The sequence below is a fragment of the Camelus ferus genome, chromosome 11 (assembly GCF_009834535.1).
Source record: "Camelus ferus isolate YT-003-E chromosome 11, BCGSAC_Cfer_1.0, whole genome shotgun sequence".
In the NCBI taxonomy this organism is placed as follows: Eukaryota; Metazoa; Chordata; class Mammalia; order Artiodactyla; family Camelidae; genus Camelus; species Camelus ferus.
This window is the reverse complement of record NC_045706.1, coordinates 9,076,438-9,088,631: the sequence shown is the minus strand read 5'-3', so window position 1 is coordinate 9,088,631 and position 12,194 is coordinate 9,076,438. Positions and strand designations below refer to the sequence as shown.

Here is a 12,194-nt window from a genome sequence, read left to right as displayed (position 1 = left end):
CATGATCTAGCCATGCTGGTCAAACCTCTTCACTGGCATGGCCAGTGAGCGGTGGGCCAGAGAGATGGGGCATATTTAAGAGGTAAGGTCGGAGGAATTTCTCTTTTTTAATGGTGAACCGCTTTAGCTCTTGATAAAGTGTATTTTTTAGGACTGGAAAGTTGCTGCGACTGTTTGGAGATTGCTTTAAAATAGACCCAGAGCTCTGGAGTATTCCTGAGCCAAGGAGAGGCTGTTTGTTTACTCAAGCAACGGCAGCAAAGGAAAGATTTGAAGAAGCAACTTGACAAGTCCGTTCGTCACGTGGAGGATTGCCAATTTTTTTTCCAGCCTGCTATTTGGAAGAAGGGGTAACTTTAGAAATGCATGCTGTTGGGTAGTGACGCCTGTTGACACAACAGACCCCCTGGGAATCCTGTAAGCAAAGGGCCTCAGTACTGTTGCTAGGATGGGGAAACTGGACGGGGAGAGGGGAATGCAAAGACACTGTGGGAAATAAGGGCGAAGGGAGAGCTCCAAGGACTGAGTGCGCTTCCCCCAATTTGCAGGCTTGGCTTCCAGACTACATGGGGATAATCTGTTTTTCATACATTCAACAAATATTTATGGTATGCCTCTCTGTGCCAGGGGCTATTCTGGGCATTGACTCTGTACCACGTTGTTCATAAACATCCAGTTGTTTTAGTTCCTTGGACCATGGCAGGAAGATGGCAGGGCTCACAGGCAACTATTTCCACTGCCTGGTGAGGCAGCATAAGGTAGAGGTCAAGAGCACAGATTCTGGAGCCAAACCATCTGGGTCCAAGTCCTGGCTTCACCACTTCCAAGCTGTGTGATTTGGGGAAAGTGGCTTAACCTCTCTGTGCTAAAGTGATCTTATCAGTAAAATAGGGTGGTTGTAAGGATCAAATGGGTTTAAACATGTTAAGCACCTAAAAGAACAGCACAGGCTTCCCTGCTGCCCACCATCTGAAAGTAGAGTATTTCTAGGAAACCTTTTGTAAGCTGAAACAGCTTAAAGAGAAGCTGTTACCTTAGGATACCTCTCCCTGATGGATGCACAAGATAAATCGAGATTAAGCGCAGATGCTCCCAGACACAATTCAAAGCTATGGAGGCTTTATGCTGAGATGCTGAGTGTGGTTCCTGGGGAAGGAGCTTGCTGGGACCACTCCTGCTGCCGCTGGGGGCGCACGCTGCCTCTACACCAGCTTCGCTGCAAAACAAACGCTGAGCACTATTTTCACGTTTTGCCTTTTTACAAAAAAGCGAAAATCCCCTTGGGATTTCTTTGGGGTCTTGAAAACAGGTACCAGTACAGGTCTTTCGTAAAAGAGAAGTGACATTAAGCAAATTTGAAAAGCGGGGGGGTACCTGTACTTGGCACATAGAAAGTGTTGTTAGTAATCAGTTTGCTACTATTGTCATCCCAGAAAAATGTGCTATGGAGGTGTTGGGTGTTATTGTTACCGTGGAAGGAGTATTGGACTTCAAGGCAGGAGACCTGGCCAAGCTACTTTAACCCTCTGTGGTTCATCTGAAAAATGGAAAATGTCATTTTACCTGCCTGTTTAGCACACAGGGATTTTATAAGAATCAGAGGATACGAAGTAATAACTTTGCGAAGTGCAGCGTGCTATTCCTGTGGGCAGAACCATTGCCTTTAATGTTAACTCCGTCCAGAATATGGTTCTGCCGGAGAGAACCGGTATTCTCACAGATTAGCTTTCTGTTAGGAGGAGAGGTGGGGCTGGAAAGCTTATTTCCTTCTTCAAAGACAAATCTGAGCCCCTCTTCTATTTCCTGTGCCGAAGGGAAGGTAGCCTGTGCTCCCCTCCCCCTCTGTAGTTAAAGCAAAGATCTGCCTCCTGATTCCATCTGTTGTTTGCATCTGTCGGGGCCGCTAGACATGTCATTGACTCTCCAGAATTACTTTAAAGTAACCTTGATCAGGGAATAAAGAGCAGGAGATTTATCTGTTCAATTCTTTGCAGATAATGTGGTGACTGAAAAGGAAGCCTGGTCTGCGGCAGGTGTTTGGAGCTGAGGCCTGCATGATGGTTAGACAAGTAGGAATTGGGTTACAACTTAAAAAATTTAGGATCGTGATATGAAAATGTCACTCAATCTGTACTGTGATGCTGGAATTACCGTAGTAAAAATTTTAAGTCAGGTATCCAAAGGGAGTAATACTATAAAAAATAAAGAACCTCCCTCAGAAGAGTCACGAACACTTTGGAGTTTGAATTTACTGTGATTTGAAGTTTGTCCGGTCTTGATCATTTATTGCCCTATAGGAATAATTGCTGTCCTGGAGTCACAGATCAGGAAACTGAGGTGCACAGGACAGGGCAGGGGCTCCTTCTGGAGGGGAGTGGTTCAGCCAGAATGGAGGTCAAGCCAGCCTGGGGTCCACAGGCCCCTTCTTAGGTGAAGAATCAGCCCCAGCTCTCTGCCTCCTTCAACATGTCCCCATTGAAGGCATCGAACAGAGATGCCTTTTCCTGGCTCTGGGGTCAGAGAGAATCAGGTTCATCCAGAATCCAGTGCTGTGTGATCTTAGCCAAATACTTAACCTCTCAAAGCCTCTGCTCTAAAACAGGGACATGAATAGCATCTTTCTCATAAGGTTGTGATGAAGGTTCAATGACACGGTTCATGAAAAGCTACTGGCCCAGTGCCTGGCACTTAGTAAGTGCTCAATAAACAGAGGTTCTTACTGTTGTGCTGTTATCTTCCCCCCATTCTGTCTCAACAAAAGTGAATGGAGATTTTCTAATTGTAGTGTTCCCGTGAGCACCAGAATTTATGGGCCCCTGAGAGCTGAAGCATCTTTTATATTTTACCTCTGGGCACGATCAGGTGAACATAAGCAGCCACCCGCTCAGAAAAATACGCCAGATGGAGAAACATCTCATCATGGCTTTTCTCTACCTGCAGGCTCCGCTCTCTCCTGCCGAGGCTGCCTCCCTCTGCAGTGATTAGAAACAGACTGCCAGTAACTCCTGCATCCATATTCTACAGAACCAGCCACCAGATTTCCATCCCTCTGGTTCTCCACGGAGTCCTGAGGAAGGACCTGTCTTAACCTGAGTCTTGTGCACAGCCTGATAGGCTGGGGTGTGGGGCACTATGATTGGCATTTCCATGAGAACCTTGGGGCAGAGGGTCTGGGAAAAACAGTACTTTAGAGTAAGGTGGATCTGGCCCCGAAGAGAGCTGTGTATGCTGTTTCAGGGACACTACTAGGAAGACAAAAGACAACCGCTGCTTTGGGAAACACTGCTGGGGGTTCCTAAAAGCCCTTTCCCCATTTCTGATGTTTGTACCATATTTACACGAGCATCATTTAAATTGGGTTCTTAAAAACATCTCATCTTTTTCTGCCCTATGACTAAAAGTTCTGACTGTGCTTTAGTTTTTTATGCCTTGGTTTAAAAAACCGACTGAACAGCAGACAAGCTGACTGTGGGAGTTGAAAGACGACCAGCTGTCAGAGTGGCTGGGACCCCAGGGGGTGGCCCCATTTCCAAGGGCCTATGATTTTCTTCCTTCAGTTTTCTTTCCAGGTTTCCAGCTGAATTCTGGTGTGCACAACCATGGGGCAGGGGGAAGAAATGTGTTTTCATCTAGGTGTGCCTAGATAATTCAATATCCTACTTTCTGCAGGGAGCCGATGACCCCCAAAGTATGATGGGTGTCCCCAGTCTCAGTTTCTTACTGAAACAGCCCCCCTTCTAATCTGGAATTGCTGGTTTGCTGTGTTTCTCCTCCACCGGGTAGGAGCAAGGGCCACGTTGGCTTTGCTCACCATGTACCCCCAAAGCCTCGCTCAGCACCTCGTACAGAGTTGGTGCTCAGATGGGCTGTAAAGCAAATGGATAGCCTGACCCTTGGATGTTGTGGTCAGTGGCCTGTTGATAAAGTCTCTGTGCTTTCAAAGACCCCTATTTGATTTCCTTTCCAATTTCTCTTTCTTCTGGCTCAGAGGACATCATCGGCTCGGAGGCCAGGATCCGAGCCATCACCTGGCAACAGTCAGAGCGTAGAACGAGGGCCAGAGGAGAAGCCCAGAGGCACTGACCTTGGAGACTTGCCCAGGTAAGAGTCAGGTCTGGAGGACTGACACAGCCGGAGGCGTGGCCAGCTCACTGCCTGCTTAGTGTTTGTTTTGCTCCATCTGCTTTGGAAAATTTACTCTAAAACCCAGGATGTGGTCCTTGGCGGTAAGAAGTTCGAAGCAGTAGTTCCTAGACCCCTTTGTGATTGCCTAGACCTGCACGAAGGGAAAATAAATATTTGACTGCCCAGAGATGAAATTAGTCATAATAGGTTCCATTCCATAACACTCCAGGCCGTTTATCCTCATTGTCAGAACTTAAAATAAAAAAGATCACAGCTGCCAAGGGGCTTAGCAGGGGTGTCTAATCTGTGGCTAAGTTGGGAGTCTGTATTCTTGCCTGGTAGGCAATGTGGGCACCAAAAGATGAGACAGAGGATTCAAAGAACAATCACTCAGTCCCAGGGAGGCTGTGGATGAATTCCAGAAATCAACAAGACCACACAGCTGCAGTGGAACAGTGGCCAGTGCAGGTGTGGCCCATCGGTCAGTGGCTCCTCATTGTGACCACTGTCAGGTCCTGATGTCCCTCCAGGGCTACTGGGAAGGAGTCCAATAGACTATTCCCACGTAGGACTCAGCACCCACAGTTCGGGAGTCTTTCGCAAGCAGGGGGAGATTAGATGTGAGCATTCTGTCCTCTGATCAGACACGGATCAGAGCACTAAAGGCAATTAATCATTGCCTGTGGGTTCAGCACATGATCTGGCTAGAAGAGCCCGTCTGAACAAACGGAAGCCCAGCATCTGGGAGGCTACAGTTGCAGGCCTTAGAGGAACAAATGAACAAGAACTTTTAGGGCGAAAAATGCAGAACTGAGTGATAGACACCCCCCCCACACACACACCTACCCCTAATCATTGACTTTAGGTCACAAATGCTTTGCAGTCACTTTTCACCTTAAGAGTTTAAGCGTCATTTTTTTGCTCTGGCTTTAAACTAAGGAGGGTCATGGGTAAGTAAGAGCGGCCCCTGGTGGCTGGGATTTCCATGCCTGCTGGTGTTACTTTCTGTGTGGTTCCAGTTCCGTGGTTTCTAGAGGCGGTACTTTGAACCTCTTGGCATGAACATTGGATTTCTTTAGGGAAATGACGATCAGATGGGGCAGAGTATTCTTTTTAGCTGAGTCACAGACTATGCTTTGAATGACACCTTTGATCTCTTCTTTGCAAAAGGGGGGCTTCCTTTGCCTTGCAGACCCTCCTTGGCTGTTCCACCTTTATGAACTTTTTTTTTGTCAGAGTAACAGGAAAAAGGGTTTAATATTTGGCTCTAACTAGACCAGATGATGGTCTAAATTGACTCCGGGTGATCATAAAACTAATGGATGGATTCGTCTTTTCACAAGGGAGGTCACTGCTGGCTGAGACCCAAGCTCCAGCTCTTCTGTCCCCATCTTCATGAGGTTCTAGGATCCCTTGGGAGGTTCGCAAATTATTCGGGGCCTCTGTCACAGCTGGGCTGAAGAGTCACGCAGCTCAAAGGGCTTGTTCCTCAGCTTTAGTCGATTATTTTTCCCTTGAAGAAGAATTGTCTCTCATCGGCATGCAAATTGAGCATGAGAGATGTGTTCTGAGAGCAGGCCCAAAGAGGCAACTCCCTGTTCACAATTAAAAACACGATTCTTCCCTATAAACATAACCACATCTATTGTGCAGGGCCATGGACTAACTCAGAAACTAGCAAGAGGTGATCGGGGAGTCAGGATATTTACAGGAAAAGAGAGTGAGCAGGGCTCCCCTGTGTGCTCTCTCAGTAGGGCAAGCCACCCCTGGCATCCACAATAATGACAGCAATAGTATTTGACATTCATTTCGCAGATGGGCTCCAATCACTGCCAAATGCTCTATGCATAGAGGGTAAAACTTAATTTTCTTTAAGTCAATTAATTTCCGATTCTGAGCCCTTACTCTGCCAGGCTGGTGGGGATGCTCATGCCAGCCATCCTTGGGAACTCCTCTCCTGACCTGGTGTATTGAGGCCATCATCTGTCTACTCCCAACCCCATCACCACTGAGAGGTCCACTGGTCCAGGCCACACTGTCCCTGGAGTCCTATGACTGTGCTGCTTTCACTACACACTTGGCACGTGGGGATCTTTGGTGAGGCTGGGAGCCTGTGGTCATCACCTTCTGCACTCTGCTCGCTTCCCCTGTGAGCCTGAGGACACTGTCAGGAGGCAGGGAGGGAGTCCGGACGCTCTCTGCTTCCTGTGACCTTTCCCTGCTCTCTCCTCCACGTCCTGAAATGCATTTGCCTTCTCCTTTTGGCTTACCAGATAGCCAGCATTTTCTCTTCAAAGCACATACTATAGATTTTTACAAAAGATGGAAAGAACCATTGACCGCAAAGTGTTTCTGTTTCCAACTTAGAGAAACTCCAGAGAGAAAGCACAGAAAGGTTTCTGCTGCAAGTGGAGGCAAGGGAAAAACATAGGGAGAAAAGGCAGACGTGCCAAGGATTTTCTCTCTGCACCCGTGTAGTCTCTACTCTCCAGATGAGGAAACCAAGGCTTGCAGACTATGCCCCCTATGCCCTAGTGGTAGAAAGTCCATTCTCCCCCCTGAAGGCTCTTCCTTGCTTTGAATACACAAGAACAAGGTTTATACATCCCCAAAGGGCTAAGTTCATCATCCAATGAGGAGTCCCCTCAGTTCAATTGCCTTGCCTTCCAGTTGCCACACGGTGTCGCTGTTGTAACTTAGCCCTGCATTGGCCAAACCCACAGAGGCTGGGTGGCGCCTCTTAGGTGCTCTGCCCTGTGCAAGCTCCTGGGCTCCGGAGGGAGGATGATCCCGCCCACCTTGGACAAGCTTCACCCTAGGACGTGCCTCTTACTGCTCAGCAATGTCCACCCTCGAGCACAGCTGCCCTGGAAACTTGCGTGAGGACTGGTTCCAGCTCCACTGTCCACAGTCTCCTGGAGCCTTTCCCTCCTTGGGTATCAACAGCCCTTTCCCTTTAAACTCTTGAAACATAATGGGTCTTATCATATAACCTTCCCCAGGTAATGAAACCATTAGGTTGCACCAGAGGAAATGACTGTTTTTGTAGGTAAAAAAAGATCTTGGATAGTGGCCATTTCCTGTGCTTCAGCATCACACTTGCTCATTCTCCCAAGGAGGGCCACAGGCAATAATTCAGAGGTGATTAACCTTCCTCCAGGAGTGACCCTAAGTGATTCCTGGGTGAGTGTCTGGCACCTTGTGAGAAGGAGTAGAAACTCAATAGCCTAGAGTTTTAACTGCTATCCACTGGCTCTCAAACTTAAGCCCAAATCAGGATCACCTGCAAACCTGGTTAAGCACAGGTTGCTGAGCCCTACCCCCCAACCAAAATTCTGATTCCGTTGGGGTGGGGCCTGAGAGCGAGCATTTCTAACAAGTTCCTACGTGATACTTGAGAAGCACTGCATTATGGGAGAGTGCTGTGTGAGTGCCCCGGCTTAGCGCTGTTGGGGTCCAGAGAAGGAGCCTTCTCTAAGGGCTGGGCTGGGCTGGGCAGGAAAGTCTCCTGGCAGGGGTAGGGGAATGGCTATAGAGGCCATTCCAGGTAGGGGCAGAATTCCTGAGTTGAACCTCTCTGTGGCAGAGCAAGAAGTCAGCCCAGGCCTAGGGGTGGGTGTTCACTAAAAACAAGGTTGGAGAAGTTCGGCCAGACTGAGGAGACCTTGGAGGTCAGGGGAGGGGTGAGATTTTATCCTGTAGGTAACAGGAAGCTGGGGAAGTACTTTGTGGTTGGTTTGTTTGCATTTAAACAAGGGCTTATGCATGCAAGGAAAGAGTTCTGAGGAAGTCAGGGCCTGGATTAGTGCACTGGAGCAGGAGGCTGGAAGGGCAGTCAGGAATGAATTGTAGTAGAAGGATGGAGGCTAGGAAACCAGCCCAAGGTAGAACCTGTTACTGAAACAAACTCAGGTTCACCTGCCTGACCTGCAGCAAAGCCAATCTGCTGACACTGGTTGTGGTGAAGGAACATACAGTGTTTGTTGCAGGGCACCAGGCAAGGAGAATGGGCAGCTAGTGCTCAAAAGACCTGAACTCCCTGATGGCTTTCAGGGAATAGTTGTTAAAGGCAATATTAAGGGTGAGGGTTGCAGGATGCATGATCAGCTCATTAATATTTTTCTGGTTGGTTGGTGATGAGGTAACAGGGTGATGTTTCAGGAATCTCTATCATCAACCTTCTGGTTCCAACCAGTCTGGAGTCTACGTGCTTGGGGTCAGCATCTTCCACCAGGTTGGGGGAAGGTTAGTTTTTGCAGAACAACTCAAAGATGTGTCAGACTGTTATCTCTGTCCCTTCAGGAGGAATTAGGAGTCCTGTGACTCTATTGTTGTAATAATTAACTGCTTGCGTCTGCTCTTTGGAACTCAGGGAAGGTCAAACAAGAAGCAGGGGGACAACGGAGGGGCTTGTACCCGGGAAGGCCCCAGAGGGTCCTCCTCGGTTTCAAGCCCATAGAACCTGGTGATGACCTGGGTGCAGGCAGGGGAGATGGAGTCTAAAAAGATGCTAAGGTTCTAGACCGAGAACCCAAAAGAAAGATCGAAACTGGGATGTCCAAAGTGAGAGATGCTCTAGGGAAACTGTGATCGATTTTAGACACATTGGAGGAAAGACCACCAAGCCTGCTGGGAACCTGCTGGTCTGGCCATTAAGTAAGCTGGCCCCTGGCCTGGGGAGGAGGAGGAACAGTTTAATGGGGTGATGATGGCACGTTATAGCCCCAAATCCTATGATGTCATAGTGGTTTCTATTATTTACACAAGATAACCTCAGGTAGTCTCACTCAAGTGCCTTTTTTTTTTTTACTCTAAAACTATATTTAAGGATATCAAACATGTCAGAGTTGGGGTGAAGGACAGTAAATGGAATTATATGGGGCAGTGTTTTCCAGACTTCCCAGATCATTAAGTGTTCATTAAATATATAAATTCATAGGCCCCATTCTAGTTCTTCTGAATCAGAATGGCTAGATGTGGAACCAAGGAATCTGTGTTTTTAATAAACAGCCTGGGTGACTCTTTCCAGTGATGACATTTGTGAGTAATGGTAGACTGCCTGGTCCACCTTATTGTGAGTTAAAATACCTCATTTCCTAAAGATACATACACCCCAATGTTCATAGCAGCACTATATACAGTAGCCAAGACATGGAAGCAACCTAAATGTCCATCAACAGATGACTGGATAAAGAAGTTATGATATGTTTATACAATGGAATACTACTCAACCATAAAAAAGGAATAAAATAATGTCATTTGTAGCAACATGGATGGACCTAGAGATCGTCATCTAAGTGAAGTTACAGATAGAGAAAGAAAAATACCATATGGTACCACTCATCTGTGGAATCTAAAAAAAAAAAAAAAAAAAGACACTATAAACTCGTCTACAAAACAGAAACAGACTCACAGACATAGTAAACAATCTTATGGTTACCAGGGGAAGGGGGTGGGAAGGGAAAAATCTGGGAGTTTGAGATTTGCAAATGTTAGCCAGGAAATATAAGAATAAATTTAAAAAAAACCGAACAAGTTTCTTCTGTACAGCACAGGGAACTATATTCAGTATCTTGTAATAACCTTTAATGAAAAAGAATATGAAGATGAATATATGTATGTATATGCATGACTGGGACATTGTGCTGTGCACCAGAAATTGACACATTGTAACTGACAGTACTTAATTAAAAGAAAACCACAAAAAAACCCCACCTCATTTCCTGACCCCTCCCTCGAAGAGTATGATCCAGTAGATTTGGGGTGAGACCCAGAAATCTATTTTTAGCAAGAAGGCCATGTGACTCTTTTGATAAAGTTTGGGAAACACTGACTAGGGATTACCCTCAAGCCGATAACCATAGCTAACTTTTGTTTGCTCTTCTATGAAGTGTATAATTAAGTCTCAGAAGTCAGGGATAATTAGCATACATTAAACTCCTGTCCCCCTCTCCTCTAAGTTCCTCTCCTCTAAGTTTTTCTTTCCATGACTATCTCCTGGGAATCCTTTCTGGATTTGCCGCTGTGCTAGGTGCTGGGGACACAGCCAATAACCCTAGGAGCTCTGGGGTTTCTGCTCCAGTGGGTGAATAGGTTGTAGAGAGGCAGTCAGACATGGAACAAGAAAACAAAAGGAAAACAGACACTTGCAGGTAGCCTCAGGGCTCTGAGAGACACCAGGAGGAGGGTGGTCATGAACAGTGGCAGAGAAGGGTGTGGCTAGTTTGGATTAGATTGATGGTTCCCAAAGTGATGTTCCCAGATCTGCAGGCTCAGCACCAGAGTGGGGACTTGATAGAAATGCTAAGTCTTGGGCCTTTCCGCAGACTCTGGGGTGAGCCCCAGGGATCTGTTTAGCAAGCCCTCCGGGTGATTCCGATGTGCCCTAAGGTTTGAGAATCACTGGATTAGACGGTCAAGGAAGGGAGTGCTAGTTGAACTAAATCTGGAATGATAAAAAGGAGGCGGGCTTGGGAAGATCCAGGTAGAGGGCCAGGCAGTGCAAAGGATCTGAGGTGGGAATGAATTTGATGTGTTAGCGAAACAGGAGACTGATTAGGGAGCAAGAGGTGGGCAGGGGCCGGGTCAGCCAGGCAGGGCCTTGAAGGCCGTGGTAAGGCATCCAGATTTAGGTGACATTTTTCAGTAGGACCTCTCTGGTTGCTTTATGGAGAGGCCTTTGCAGGACCCAAAAGTTGTAGGGGTGCCTTGACCTGGGGAAGATAGGTATGTTTTATATGTCTATGTATTGTGGTGTTTGGAGGGTCACAAACCATTATAATTAATACCTAGGATTTTTTTTTTTTTTTGGTCTCCCAAAAGCCAGTTTTCACCCCTCTGGGGATGATACTGGTCCACTGATTATGCATAGACTAAGGTGATAACAGTGAAGATAGAGGAACATATGCAGCTTTGAATATTTGGGATATTTTAGAGATAGAGATGCCAGAACTTGCTGCAGGATTGGATTTAGAAGTGTTGCCGATAGATACAACCGGTGTTTCACATTCTTGTCCCATCCCAGAAAGAATTCAGAGACAAGACGTAGTGGTTAAAAAAGGTGAAGTGAGGATTTATTAAAGGATGGATAGTACACTCTCAGGGAAAGAGTGGGCAGGCTCAGGTGAGCAGCTGCCCTGAGTTTCTTTGGCAAGTTAGCTACATAGGGTGTGAAAATGAATGGGCAGAATATTCATCCGGGAGGGAAGGGTTTGGGGTCGTGTTCCCTGATTATCATCCCAGCTCCACCTTCCCAAAGGGAGGAGGGACTTTTGTCCTTATTTAGTCTGGGTTGGAAGTGTCATGGCGTCGGTGCATCATGGGTACTTCTGATCTGCAAGGCTAATTTTATTGAAATGAGGGCATAATAAGCAAAAGGTTACATTCGGACACTAGAAATTCCTGCCTTTTCTCACCTTTCTTTGTTCTTCTCCAGGCCACCTGTCACCCCAAAAATCATGATCCCTTATCAGCCCCAAGGTTCCTGCTTTTCTTCCTCTGCCCAAGGATCCCTGTTACTTACATGATGTGTGGTTTCCTGCATTTGGCCTGTGCCCCTCCTTTCTGCCCAATTCCTGCCATTTGGTCTGTGTCCCCCTTTCTCTGCTCCTATCTATCTGCCTGCTCTAACAGAAGGAGGGAGAGAAGAATTAAGGAAGATTCCTGAAGTTTGGGCTTGAGCAGTTGGGTAAATGGGACCATTTGCTGAGATAGGAACAGCTGGCTTGGTTAGGTCAATTTGCTGAGTTCCGTGGCCACAGATCCAGCGTCCAGGAAGAAATCCTGCTGGTACCAGGTGAATCCAGCCAGACAACAGGCTGACATCACGAACCTGGTCTCAAATTCGGGGAAATTTAGGATGGCCCATGATCTTAGAGAGAGAAGCAGGGTTCTCCTTTGTACCTCAGGGATAGCTCGTTTCCTGCTATATACCTGTGATAATGTGATTTATAATAAGAAACATATATTTGGTCTTCTTCCCAGTCCTGGCACAGAGCTCCTCAATCCCTTGAAATTTCCTAAGTGATGAGAGCAATCAAGGTGTCTTTTGTTATGCTAATGAAGGGACT

The 12,194-nt window shown here is 46.9% G+C and overlaps 1 protein-coding gene across 1 annotated transcript in view; it reads left to right on the top strand.

The window, feature by feature from the left end:
• The window catches only part of TACC2 (transforming acidic coiled-coil containing protein 2), a 196,482-nt gene that overhangs the window by 34,779 nt on the left and 149,509 nt on the right, over positions 1 to 12,194 (top strand). Inside the window, 1 exon segment of the mRNA XM_032490739.1 lies at positions 3,989 to 4,101. Within this exon segment, the coding sequence (XP_032346630.1) occupies positions 3,989 to 4,101 (113 nt within the window).